Here is a 14,604-nt window from a genome sequence, read left to right as displayed (position 1 = left end):
CCATTGGGATAAAAAAACATGTTCCATTAACCCTTAAATGCATAATGTTGCCAAATGTCTACAAAGCATTAGACAGCTCACACTTTTTAAATTAAAAAGGCTTACGTTCTTGAACGCACCTCTATACCGAAAATCAAGTAATAGGGTGATGATTTAAGGGTTAAATTTACGCAAAATTTTTAATTTATAAAAATTACATTCGTTTTAAGACGAAAAGTCGGGTAGCTTGGAAAAATCCACAAGTTGATAATTTTTAGTATGTGATTTTGAACGTTTTTTCGGAGTATGTAATTATTTTATATTTAAAAACTTTATCATAGGTATATCACAAATAGTGTACCTTTCTAATGGTAGTAAAAAAAATGGTAGTAAAAATCTGAAAATCACATATTTACATAAATATGATTTAGCCAATTCAACTTCTAACACTGATTTCGCAGTGAAAATCGAAGTTATATTTTTTATAAATTATTTTTCCTAGAATCAGCAAACAATTATGTAATACGTAACACATGTATTAATTTCGGGCAAAAAGAAAAAATCATGCATTTAAGGGTTAGAAACACATTATAAACTGTATTGGTTAAAGGGCTTCATCGTGGACCAGCAGCTGACGGATCACTACGTGCGCACGTGCCGGTGGCTGCGCGTGCTCAACGCCATCCGCGACCCCAAGGTGGCCATCCCGCTCACCTTCTACCAGTATCCTTTTATACACGCCCTGCTACGCCACAAACCAATCGCATAGACATTTACACACACACCAATCGCATAGACATTTACATACATACACACAAACATCCAGAAGACTTATAGGCTAATTTTGTTTAAGTAATTAGAATGTTAATTTTATTTAAGCTTTATTTTTGTACATTGTGTCTTTCACTGAGTGCCACCTAGTCCATCCACTGGGCCTTACTGAAAATCAGCGTCGCGTATGTGCCATGTGGCTCATACCGTGACACCTAGCTGAGTGAGGACCATTTAGCGCAACTTTTCATTTTGTGTAACTATTCTTAGTTTTAAGGTTATGTTATTGTGCTAATAAATGCTATGTAGGTCACTGTAAGTATGAACGTTATTGATCGGCTTCATATAGGACCAGCAGCTGACAGATCACTACTTACCATCGCCGTGTGTTAACTGTACATCGGTGGACCTTATGCCTTTTGTAATAAGGTCCACCGATGTACAGTTAGGAGTGTTGCTGTCTGTACGCACATGCCGTTGGTTGCGCGTGCTCAAAGGAACTGTATGGTGATTTAAAATTTACGTTTATCGTAAGCCAACTATTATATTTGGCACGACTCCAAGTTCATCCGCCACGTGCGATCACGTGAAATCAACACAGTTCTTGGTGTTTCCTAATGCTCTATTTACATCTAACTCAGTTATGACTATTTATAGAGTTATCTATTTTTATCTAACTGAGGGTGAAACGAAACAGTCGTTGAATCACACACGGGGCAATCCATTTAGATGTTTTGATAAAGTGAAAATATGCACGCTAAAGTGAAATCATACAACTATCTGGAATTTCGATCACGTTTTGGAATTTCATGCATATGTCTTTGCGTTATAAATTAAGGATAGAATATTCATAAAACCTTACGAGCCTCACTTATGATGCAGTAAGTAACTTTGTCGCCTGAAAGTACGGGGTTAGCTAATGTAGGTACTATAGCTAATGTACAGTCAACTGCAATAATATGGGTGTAGCCAACTTATTCAAAAATATGTCCCATAGTTCTTAATTCGCTGACATAAGAGCTATGGGACATATTTTCGAGATGATTTGTGCACCCATATTTTTACAGTTGACTGTAATAGAAAAAAAGTCATAATGATAGATTCAGACAAATGATTATTAGCTAATTATTGCTTGTAGCGCGTTTGTGAATAACGCCATCAATCTCTCCCTTTTAATAATTATGAAATTAAAGATGCTCCCAGTTCGTAATTTTATCCTGAAAGCATTAAAAAAAAACGAATATCCATTGGAAATGTAACCTTAACTCAACGCAACAGAGTCCAAAACCTAGGAGAGCGGATATTGCTGGACCGACTGATCTGGCGACGGCTGCACTGCCTCGCGTTACACATTGCGGACTATCTACAGATGAAGGACGGACAGACCCGCGTGCTGTCACACTGGGCCTGCTACAAGGTAACTTGAACCCTAATTCAACACAATAGGGTCAAAAGTCAAGGAGACGTCTTCACTGCCTGTAGTGACATTCAACTGGTTGTACAGATATATGAACTGAAATATTTTGCTATCGTATTTTCTCGGAGACGTTCGTATTGACGACCGGTCTGGCCTAGTGGGTAGTGACCCTGCCTGTGAGTGTGAATGAAGCCGATGGTCCCGGGTTCGAATCCCGATAAGGGCATTTATTTGTGTGATGAGCACAGGTATGTGTTCCTGAGTCATGGATGTTTTCTATGTATTTAAGTCATTGTATATTATATTTAACGTTGTCTGAGTATCTACGACACAAGCCTTCTTGAGCTTACCGTTAGACTTAGTCAATTTGTGTAAGAATGTCCTTATAATATCTTTTCTTTATTAATTTATTTGTCATGCTACTTCAGTCAAACTCAGTACTTGTTGTACTTTGTGGTGACTGAAATAGCATAACACGTTCCTGCGTTTCCTTGAAGGTACAGACCTGTATACTATCATCTCATTGAGCTTGCCCCTAACTCCACGCTGCAGGATCTAGAACCGCCGGGCGTTACATATAGCGAGCTAGATACTGCTCACACCAACGTTTCACCAACCAAGTAGTAAATTAACCATAATGTTTTTATAAACAATTGAATTCGATATAATATGGTTTGAAAATGAATTTAAATGATGGCATCAGGTGACGCAACCTCACCTGGATAACGAGAGCGCTGCGCGCGAGATCGGAGAGAAGCTGCGCAACGTGCCCGGCATCTCGTACACCACCATCGCCAAGAAGGCCTCCGACAAGGGGCGGAAGGCACTCGCCATCAAGGTAAACATCTCCATGTACAATCACAGAATAAATAATAGAACTGCCGTACAGAAAGGAAACTTCCAACAAAACCGAAGTTTGTTTAGGGTCGAATCATGATATCCCTTTCTAATATATGGCACTATCCCTTTCGGCTATTTAGGGTCAGTCAGCCGCGACCACGACCAGTGAAACCTGTGTCGAAACGTCGGTAAATCAAGGTAATTGAATAAAATTCGCGTTAGACCCGTCTATAATGTGAGTTAATATATTTAGGGTTGTCAAAATTCAAGTGATTATCTTTTCTGTGGTCATGTACGCAAAAGGAAGTCAAGTGGTGCCAACCCTAATAATTGCTCGGAGCAATGCTGAGCCGAGCGGAGCCGAGTTTGGCCGAAGTCAGGAGTTTCGCACCCCTGGTACAATAGACTACTTTCCTACTAGTCAAATCAGCTTTTTTTTAGAACTTCCAAAACGATTTGCTAGTATGGAATTTATATGAATACGAGTATAGTGACGTCACGGTTAGCTCCCCTACTTTTTATACTTCAATCCGATTTTTTAAATAGAAATTGTGTTTAAAAATAACTGCTAGTCAGACCAAGAAAAGTCTGCAGTGATTTTGATAGCCCACGCAGTGCAGGTGTCATTTAAAACGTCAAATTTCTATGAAATTATGACACTTGCACTGCGTGGGCTATCAAAATCGCTGCGGACTTTTCTTGGGCTAACTCTCTCTAGATAATAATTAGTACAAGAGCACTAATTATTATCTGGTGCTTTATTTCGTGAAATAATTTATTATTTTAAGTAGAGGAAACAATCGTATTGTATAACGCGATTTAAAACACATTTAAACACTATAAAATGGTCAAACATTATCACCGCAAAAAATGATATCAATGAGAACTACGCCGCTTTTAGTAATACACTAATAAATGCCCTAAACCAATGTATACCTAAACAAAAAATTAAACTTATTACCAAGAACAAATACCACTGGCTAACTAAAGGACTAAAAATTTCATGTAAAAACAAGAGATTATTAAAAACACTCACACTACAAACCAAAAATCAAACAATACAAAAATACTACAAGCAATATGAAAAAACAATATCGACAGCACAAAAAATGCAATACATCAGCAGAATGCAAAAATCTAGCAATAAAATAAAAACAATGTGGAGCATTATTAACGAAAAAACAAACAAAAAAACAAAAAGTGACAAACGCAACGTAGAACTAAAAGTTAATGACACCCTAATTAGCGAACCCAAACTAGTAGCAAATAGCTTTAACTGTTTTTTTGCATCCATAGGACAAAATCAAAGCACACCCGTGGCGCCCGGCCGACCCGTGTTGCAGCCTTCTGAGAACACCATGTATCTAGCCCCTGTAAACTACCGCGAAGTTTTTAACATAATAAAAAACTTAAAAAATAAAAATAGCTACGGTATCGACGAACTTCCACCTTCCCTTATTAGACAGTGCGCAGATCAGTTAACAACACCTTTTTGCATACTAATTAACCAGTCATTTGACGAAGGAACGTTCCCAAACCTATTAAAAAAATCCGTAATTAGGCCTATACATAAAAAAGACAGTAAATTAGATCCAAACAATTACCGACCTATCGCTCTTCTACCGACCGCATCAAAAGTTTTCGAGAAAGCTATGTGCAACCGCATCTATAATTTTTGCGAAAAATATAACATCTTTGATAACGCACAAAATGGATTCCGAAAAAGGCGATCAACGACTCTAGCCGTATATCACTACATACAGCAAATCTTACAAATACTTAATTTAAAACAATATGCCATCGGAATATTACTTGACATGACAAAAGCATACGATAAAGTTCAACATAACATCTTATTATCGAAACTGTATGGCATTGGAATTCGAGGAATGGCACATAAATGGCTCGCGACATACTTACAGAATAGAGAACAACTGGTAGAACTTGAACACTTCAACTTCCAATCTGGCGAAATAAAAAATGTACAATCCGATACAACTACTACTAACGCATCAATACCACAGGGAAGCGTTATCGGCTGCCTCTTATTTCTAGTCTATATCAACGACCTACCAAAAGTTATTGAAAACCATTGCGTACTCTTTGCCGACGACATCTCTATTCTAACACCATTTAGCAACACTTCTGACCTAAATACTGAAATAAATAACATCCTAACAAAAGTAACAAATTGGTTAGACGAGCACAACTTAGAAATTAACTTCCCAAAAACAAAATTAATGTCATTTCACCCACACCAAAAAGACCCTCTTAACATCTCATATAGCTATAATAATACCCAACTAGACGTAGTTGATGAATTCACGTTGCTCGGGATAGTAATAGACAAACATATTTGCTGGAAACCACACATAAAAAATATTAAAAGTAAGTTAGCTAAATTTGTTTACGCTCTAAAAGAAATAAAAAAATCTACCGACTTTAAAACTGCACTTCAGACCTATTACGCATATGCATATAACTGGCTTAGTTACGGTGTAATTCTATGGGCCAATAGTACAGACGCACCCAGTCTATTCATTCTTCAAAAAAAACTTATCAGAATTTTAGTTAATGATCAACAAATTGACAGCTGCAAACCCTATTTTAAAGAACATAATATACTCACCCTTCCATGTATCTATATCCTAGAAATTTGCAAATTTGTCAGAAACTACCCTGAACTATATACAAAACGCAAAGATGTAACAGGAGCTCGTGAAATGCGTTATAAAAACAAACTCTTGCTACCAGCCTCACGGCTTAAGATGCTCTCAACCGGGCCTTTTGTAATGTCGATAAAAATATACAATAAATTGCCGGATGAATTAAAAGAAGAGACAAGTGAAACAGCATTTATCCGTAAGTTGAAACAATTTCTATTGTCCAAATGTTACTATTCCCTAAATGAATACTTAGAAGAAAATGTAACTAATACCTAGAATTAAGTGAAACCTAGATTTATTTTACTATGTAAGTGCCTTTCTCCTTATTTGCTGCGCCCAACAGGGTACATAATGATATCAATAATTATGTTTATATCCCACCTGTGTAACCATTATGTGCAATAAATGATTGAGTATTGAGTATTGAGTATAGTGTGTAGATTTCAAATAGAGCCCGATGACTAATCCTATTGTCTATTGTTAAGTAAAACTGCTCGTGCCACGTGCCACAACCACCTGCATAAAAAATACGTACTTCGGTTACTGATTATGAGTGCCGGCGAGTCGAACGCTCCAGAACCAGTCTAAAATGTGTCATCGAGATGCGTAACAAAGGCGCGTTATCGGAGAACGCACCTACACTGGTTTTTTGAGCGTTGGACTAGCCCGCGCTCAGATGCGAAATAGAATAATGAAGACCCTTTTTTGCAGGTAGGTAAGTAGCACGTGCGGTTTTACTTAACAATAGACAATAGGATTAGCCATCGGGCTCTATTTGAAAGCTACGCACTATACAAAATTGTCATCTTACTGACTGCTTCATTTGACAATAAAAGTGTGCGCGAACAAATGTTCGCCCTGCGCTCGTCTTGACTCATGATAAGTGTAGAATACATAATGTTATGTATGTAGCAACTGCTTATGAAAGGTACAGTCAAAGAATTTAATTTTGTACCGAACCGATATGATTTGAAAGTCGCTAGGGACCTCATACTATTGTCACTATGACAAGGTACGAAATGGAACTGAAATTAAATTCCTTGATCGTACCTACCAACCATGGGATGGGTTTAGACTACATATAACGTGTAATGGTAATTTAATTTATTGACTTGATAATCGTGATAGTCTAATGTAAAATATCTCGTTACCAGATTCTCGAGTACGAGAGCCACAGCAAACTCCAAGTCCCGTTGCTGCTGCAGCTGGGCGAGGGCCCCACGGCGCTGCTCAAGGCCACGGCCAGCGGCGACACCGACCTCGTCTATATAGTGCTTCTGCACTTGAAGGAGAAGATGGGCAAGCACGAGTTCGAGGTGAATGTCCATTTCACAGCAAGCTGCAAGTCCCGTTGCTGCTGCAGCTGGGCGAGGGCCCCACGGCGCTGCTCAAGGCCATGGCCAGCGGCAACACCGACCTCGTCTACATAGTACTACTGCACTTGAAGGAGAAGATGGGCAAGCACGAGTTCGAGGTGAATGTCCATTTCACAGCAAGCTGCAAGTCCCGTTGCTGCTGCAGCTGGGCGAGGGCCCCACGGCGCTGCTCAAGGCCACGGCCAGCGGCGACACCGACCTCGTCTACATAGTGCTACTGCACTTGAAGGAGAAGATGGGCAAGCACGAGTTCGAGGTGAATGTCCATTTCACAGCAAGCTGCAAGTCCCGTTGCTGCTGCAGCTGGGCGAGGGCCCCACGGCGCTGCTCAAGGCCACGGCCAGCGGCGACACCGACCTCGTCTACATAGTACCTACTACTGCACTTGAAGAAGAAGATGGGCAAACACGAATTCGAGGTGAATGTTCATTTCCTACTCAAATGGTCAAAATTCAAAACCCCTCTTTCACTTCTTAAACAGAATAGTCCAAAAATATTTTGACTGTACATAGTGTTGATTATCTTAACCTTTTCAACGCCGTGTCAAATACAAAAGGTGTCACTCGGACGCCACGTCACTGAAGTGTCAAAACTGAAATTGAACTTTATGCATATTATGCACGTAGGTCTATGTTGCTCTGTGGTCTGTGACCGATTAATCGGTTTTTGGCGTTGAACCTGCGGTGCGGATATATCGATCATTGGCGTCCAAAAGGTTAAAGGAGCCCACAGATTACCAGTTCGGCGAACGATATCAGCCTGTCAGTTAAACGCAAAAGGTGACAGTTCCGAACAACTAACAGGCTGATATCGTCCGGCGAACTGGTTATCTGTGGGTGTGGGCCCCTTAACAGTAACAAATGTTTACGTTTGTATATCAAAGCTAAACGAGAATATTTTGAAGATAAAACTTTTTGTTTTAGTTAAACGATTGAGATATAATGTTTAAATAAATTTGACAAAAGACGTGTACGTAAGAAAAGCATTCCGAAAAATGTTTATTTTTCAGCTGACGATCCGCAGCTTCCCGCTGGCGCACGCGCTGTACATCAAGTACTGCGGCACGCACAACCGGGAAGCGCTGCGCAAAGTGCTGGTGCAGGAGGACGACTTCCCCGCGCAGGTGAGGCCTTCAAAGCCAGAATAAGATAAAACACTAAGGTTCAACTTAACGGTCGTCTGCGGTATTTCCAGACCGATACGACCTTCAAGATACAGATGTAGTGCATATTTTCACGAAAACGTACGAACGTGTCTTGCTATTTCATTAAGTCTCGGTACAAAAAGTACTGAGGTTGACTGAAGTAGCATGACAAATACGAACGTTTCCGAGAAAATGCGATGGAACACAATTGTTTTGCATAATTATGCACTACATCCTACATCAGTGTAAGAGCCTGCTCCCATCTTAAGACTGGGTCGACCGTCCTGTGGCGCCCTCATTAGGGGAATTGTGTTTTCTAATAAACCAATTTTTTATTTCTGTATAAATAGCTAGCATAGACAATAACCTAAATTACAACCAATTAAAAAATTATGTTAAACGCAATCCTTTTAGAAAAATGTTGTACTCCTTGGCTGAATATTTTAATCACGAATTTTACCTTATTTAAATGTAAACAATACACTTATAGTTAATACTATGTAATTGGCGTAGTTGTAATTCGATTCCTCTCTCGTTACACGTTGTACAGTAAGACGTGTACCTTGTCGCACATGTCGTGTGTTGTTATTTATTTAAGGTCACTGTATTATGTATACCACATGGTCTGCAATACAATACGAGTATATTGTTATTTGATTTCCAGGCCGCCGCACACGTGCGCGACGCGTGCGGCCCCACGCCGCCAGGGCAAGCTGAGGCCGCGCTGATATCGGCCAGGGAGTGCTACAGGAAGGCCAAGAACGACTTAGGCACGAACGCTCATTGTTTTTCCTCATATTCGAAAAAACGCTTCTAACCTAAAGCAGTTTATTTGTTTTTACCCCGCGTAGACTCAAGAGACTAAGTCGAGAGCAAATTGATTTTATTATCCCCAATATACAATTTTTTAAGTCAGGTGTGAACTGCAGAGTGTAGCACATTAGCAAATATTAATTTCGTCTCTAGTAAATACTCATTACGGTCAAGATTCCATGCTAGAATCCCGAGCGAAGTTTGACATAAGGAAATAACAAAGTCAGTAATTTAAAATGTGCTTCTCATCTATATTATTTACATCTGAACTGAAATGCGATTATTCACGATTTTTTCATACATTTGCTTACAGTATTTTAACGTTTTCATAGGCGTGGCTATTTGCGAGGACGCCCGCAAGCTATGCAAGCAACAGTCCAGCCTGCAGGAGACCTACGGCGAGAGCTTCGTAGGGCTATCTCTACACGACACCGTCAAGAAACTGCTCGAACTGGGCGAGATCAAACTCGCGGACAAACTGCGCTCGGAATACAAGATGCCGGACAGAAGGTAAGTGCACATTTAGTTAGAACTAAGATTTCTAGAAATTGGCACGGATGTAAAATGTAAATAGCACATTCAATGGTCCCCTACGGCAATCTCGGCACGTTCCGCAAAAGATTTAAGACAGATCGAATCATCATCAAGATTTTTTTACCACTACAATCAATCTGAACTCGACAACATTCAAAAACTATAGCCATACTAGGCTATTACTGAACCGTTGAGCTCCATCTTAGGCTCTGTCTTCACTTTCCATCAGGTGTGACTAAAGAGGTGAGCCAATCGCTGATGACGTATTCCCTGCAGTCTTACCGCGTAGTCTTACCAGTTGGACTACTGGGAATCTCCTTCCCAATAGACTTACTGGTCGTAAGACTTCGCAGATGTCATTTTCATCCCATTAGTTTTACTCTTTTAAAATGTATAAATCATAGACCTCATATTTGCCAGATAATATGAAAGCATTTAAAACATATATGATCAGATATTGGATAAAAAAAAACAAAATTGAGAGAATGTGTGTATTTGGCCAACGGCATCGCACAACCAATTATTTGGAATCGTGGCATTCTGTATTGAATGGTGATGTGGGTAAGAAAAAAAGTAACTTACACCAATTGTTAAATATTTTAATTTCTGACGCATCGTATCAAAAGGTGCGTAGTATCCAAGTCAAAAACAATTTAAATTTGAATAAAAGACAAAAAGTTTACATTGAACGCGACCGGTGTATTCAGAATGCACAAATGCAATTAATTAGTGGAGAGATAAGCGTTGGTCATTTTTTAGAAAAGTTACGTTGATGAAATAGGTCACTGTACAGTCAAGGTCATAAATACGTGTATATTTTGTCACCTTTCATATTATTGCAGGAAATTGCATGCATTTATTATTTAACCCTTTTCCAGGCATAGTACGATATATCGACCACATACGTGTCAATAGAATTTCAACCTTAACAAATGGATTAAAGTTTCAAATTAGATTGAACTTTCGGAAAATGTGACTCTTCATTAAATAAATCATCAAAACAAAACTATTTGGAGCCTACTTGGATTTTGAGGGAAAACCTTCTAGATTAGTGGGGCCTGAGGCCGGGGAAAATTTATTTAACCTTTTAACCGCCAGCAATTTTTGATCGAGCGTGCTCGTGTCGCCACCGACAGTAATTGTACCACGCAGAGTAAGGTTGGCATAGTTACGGGAGTTATAAATGTGCTGTAAAAACCAAATCAGATCTTTGTCTTATTTATCAGACTATGGCCAAATGAGCTGGATATGTAATGTCTTATATATCAGACTCTGGCGGTTAAAGGGTTAATAAAAATAGATTTACATTTAAATAGTTTATGAACTCGACTGTACTTGTCTTTGAGTTTGTTATTGTTTGTCATTAGAAAAAAATGCATTTAATTTATTTTTCTTCTTAGATTTAATAAAGCTACTGTCTATCAAATATGAGGTCTATGATTTATACATTTTATTAAAAGAGTAAAACTAATGGGATGAAAATGACATCTGCGAAGTCTTACGACCAGTAAGTCTATTGGGAAGGAGATTCCCAGTAGTCCAACTGGTAAGACTACGCGGTAAGACTGCAGGGAATACGTCTCGCTGATCAGTTGATTATGAAAAAAATAAACTATTTTTATTTAACAGGTACTGGTGGCTTCGCATCCTAACTCTAGCGGAGAAGAATGACTGGGACGAGCTCGATCGCTTCTCCAAATCGAAGAAGTCGCCGGTCGGCTACGAGCCGTTCGTGGACGCGTGCCTCAAGCACCGCAAGAACGATGAGGCGCTCAAGTACCTTCCGCGCTGCCGGGATGACATCAAAGTCAAGTACTACGTCAAGGCTGGGTGAGCAATGAGCGTTGTATATCTACTATATTGTAGGAAGCCGCTGGTCGGCTACGAACCGTTCGTGCACGCGTGACTCAAGCTAGAACGAGGTCCTCAGTACCTGCCGCGCTGTTGGGAACGACGCGACACGAAATCAAACTTAACTACTACGTCAAACTAAATGACTGACAAGTAATATAAATACTTTAGGTGTTAGGCTAGAGGAATGCGAAACTATAACTTCGAGAAATCACTTTGTGCAAAAGAAAAGGTTACTTATTTTTGAAATTTATTTCGTGTCGCGATCCTAGTGTTATATTTTTGTTTTTATTTTCCAGTTTTTACGAGGAAGCCGCACTAGTGGCCTTCGAGCAAAGGGATCAGAACGCCTTGTTCTACGTACAGAATAAATGCCCGGTGAGCGAATCAACCAAACACGAGAAAATCGCTGCGCTACTAGACCAGCTAGCTATTAGGAAATAGCCTTAGTAGTTCATTAATGTTATAGGAATTGTAAACGATCTCTATTGGTTTATATGCCGTGATTAAAGGGTTCCGAGTGCAGTGTTTAGTCGAATACAATCAGTCGACACTCTACAGTCAAAATACGAATTATGAGATGTTTAAACCAAAATGTAATAAGTAAAATGTATAATTTTAAGTTAAGACTACATTTATTTATAATATTTTATACGAAAAGGTAAATATGTAAATAAAATACAATATTATGGCTGATTGGTTTTTATTATGATGTCCGGAACACCGATACACTCATGAATTTACGACATTGACTCACAAGTTCTATTAATGATTGACAACCGTTCAGCAAATATTCAAATAGTTTTTCGACTTCATCATCGAACTTTAAAACTGCAAACGCATAGGTTTTCTGAGGTGTAACGGTAAAATTTTGTATGTAATTTGAACTTGTACATATAAAAGAGGTCACATAGAACAACCAAAACCAACCTGGCTGGTCCCGAGCGGTCTATGTGATCTGGTTCATACGTGTTCTAATACTGCAGGACGTGCGTTTGCAGCTATAAAAACTAGTCTTAGATTTCAAAGTGGCTTGACCATCTCGAAAGGATGGGTGAAGATCGGGCAGCCAAAAAGGCCTACTTGGGTCGACCAAATGGACGCCGTCCTGTTGCTCGTCCTAAATACCGTTGGGCAGATAGAGTGGAGGCAGATCTCCGTGAGCTCGGAGTCGGCGAAAGCTGGCGGGATACCGCTCCTGACCGATCAAAGTGGCGTGCTCTTGTGTTGGAGGCCAAGACTCATTTTGGGTCATCGCGCCAACCAAGTAAGTAAGTAATGTGTAAGTATTTTGAACCGAACTATTTGAATATTTAGCGCCGGTTCGGATACAGGATCTATTGTATTATTACTTGTAAACATGTAACATCAATGGAATTGGCATATTAATTTTCTATAAGCTGCAATATAAACACAAAAACCGAATGCTAAAATAAGTATATAACAATCATAAATTTTCATTGTTAACACATAAATTATGAAACATTTGCAACCCAACATTAAACCATAACTCAATTATAATATTTAATTTACACACTATGGCAACACACACATTTTAAATAAATACTAAGGATATTTTTCATATAAAATAGTTGAGTAATTAGTACAATTATTATTTGTCATGTTTAGAAAAATCCAAATTATCTATAGGTTTATCATGGTTATAGGATGTGTTATTTAATAACTATACATAGTTATACGCCATTTCGCTGCCTTTGGATGAAATCGACATATAATAGTACATCAGCAGCAGTAATTTTGATGCAAGTAAGTTTTGAAGTGACCTGCACAGTAGTATAAATTTCCTTTGCGTAGATACGTATCTACATATTTCGGCTGCTAACCGTATAAGGTCAGATTAAGATTATCTTTAACATTTTCAAACTGCTCTATCGCACAAAAATTTGTATAATAGGTACTATTTGCACAAGTGTACAGCAACATTTATACTTAAGCTTTTTTATTTGGAAAATTGGAAATGTTTGTGAGATAGAGCCCTAATTGATATTTGCACTTATTAGTTATCCCCTAAGCTACGCTTGTTACACTCACAACCGTTTATGGATAATGATGATTTTCTAACTTTAGAAAGGTATATTTTAGGTAAAACTTTATAATTATCGTGAAATATTACACAAATAAGTCCAGTAATTGTTTTATATAGGTATGTCTATTCTTGAGTAATAAAAAATAACCGTTTACCTATTAGAGTAAATATTACGGGTAGTTACGATTATTAACAAGAGGTTTACCTAAGTATCAACTTCTTTTCTTAAGCGTTTCTGCCATTATTCAAATATCCATCAAATGTCTTACTGCTCCTATGCAACAATTTAAAAATTGGTCATTTTCATTTTAATTGACAAAAAACCTTAGTAATGACAGATCTCTTTCAACTTTTTATCATTAAGTCTTTTAAAGACTAGATGCAACATTAAAAACTAAATCTTTTAAATATATTTAGCACGCTTTAAAATATAACTTTAGATATCTACTTCTTTCAATTGTTGAACAAACAACTGACATAGGTACTCGTATATGTGAGCAACTTGAATGAAGCTATAAACTAATCTTGTGATGAAGACCTATTTCACTACAAGAGTATAAAAATTTCTCTCAGAAAGAGCTACATTTGAAGATAACATCCTAAAATAACATGAAATAAATTAAGTTTACATTCTACAAATTTCCAGTGATCAGTCTTAAATGAAATAATGGCTACCAACATTAAACTTCCTTGACAATACCATGAGCAAATAAATACACAAGTCACCTTTATTTCAAACGAAGCTACAAAGTTACCTACAATTTTACAATTGTCTAATCTTCAATGTCTACCGCCAACAATGATGGTCACTAGGTCTTTTTAAAATTATGACTGTAGATTGTAGATTAATGTAGCTTCATAAACACCCCATTTTATGACCATACACTTATATTGTAACAATCAAGCAAAAATAATAAATCTAATTTGTTATTATAAAACATGTCAACTTATAATTTTAAATTATTTAATGTTTTCAGGACTCAATTTAACTTGTTTTAATTGTTTTATGATTACGACATAAAATTAAATGTGTGAATTCGTGCCACTCATCTTACTTTTAGTAGGTAACGCAAGTATTTATTAATAGTACATATACTATACACTTAGAAACATCAATAATATGTGAACATAGATACGAGCTACAGGAAGTGTGGAGTACAACAACG

The 14,604-nt window shown here is 38.0% G+C and overlaps 1 protein-coding gene across 1 annotated transcript in view; it reads left to right on the top strand.

The window, feature by feature from the left end:
* Positions 1 to 12,084, top strand: part of LOC134674578 (vacuolar protein sorting-associated protein 16 homolog) — a 30,511-nt gene extending 18,427 nt beyond the window's left edge. The window contains exons 9-17 of the mRNA XM_063532698.1: positions 590 to 702; positions 2,029 to 2,167; positions 2,871 to 3,005; positions 6,828 to 6,989; positions 8,059 to 8,172; positions 8,858 to 8,963; positions 9,339 to 9,516; positions 11,170 to 11,370; positions 11,691 to 12,084. Of these exons, the coding sequence (XP_063388768.1) occupies positions 590 to 702; positions 2,029 to 2,167; positions 2,871 to 3,005; positions 6,828 to 6,989; positions 8,059 to 8,172; positions 8,858 to 8,963; positions 9,339 to 9,516; positions 11,170 to 11,370; positions 11,691 to 11,835 (1,293 nt within the window). The 3' untranslated portion in view covers positions 11,836 to 12,084. The remainder of the gene's footprint in view (positions 1 to 589; positions 703 to 2,028; positions 2,168 to 2,870; positions 3,006 to 6,827; positions 6,990 to 8,058; positions 8,173 to 8,857; positions 8,964 to 9,338; positions 9,517 to 11,169; positions 11,371 to 11,690) is intronic.
* The last annotated feature ends 2,520 nt before the right edge of the window (positions 12,085 to 14,604 follow it).

This window comes from Cydia fagiglandana, chromosome 2 (assembly GCF_963556715.1).
Source record: "Cydia fagiglandana chromosome 2, ilCydFagi1.1, whole genome shotgun sequence".
Lineage (NCBI taxonomy): Eukaryota > Metazoa > Arthropoda > Insecta > Lepidoptera > Tortricidae > Cydia > Cydia fagiglandana.
The sequence above is the reverse complement of the archived record's forward strand: the minus strand, read 5'-3'. Positions and strand labels throughout refer to the sequence as shown.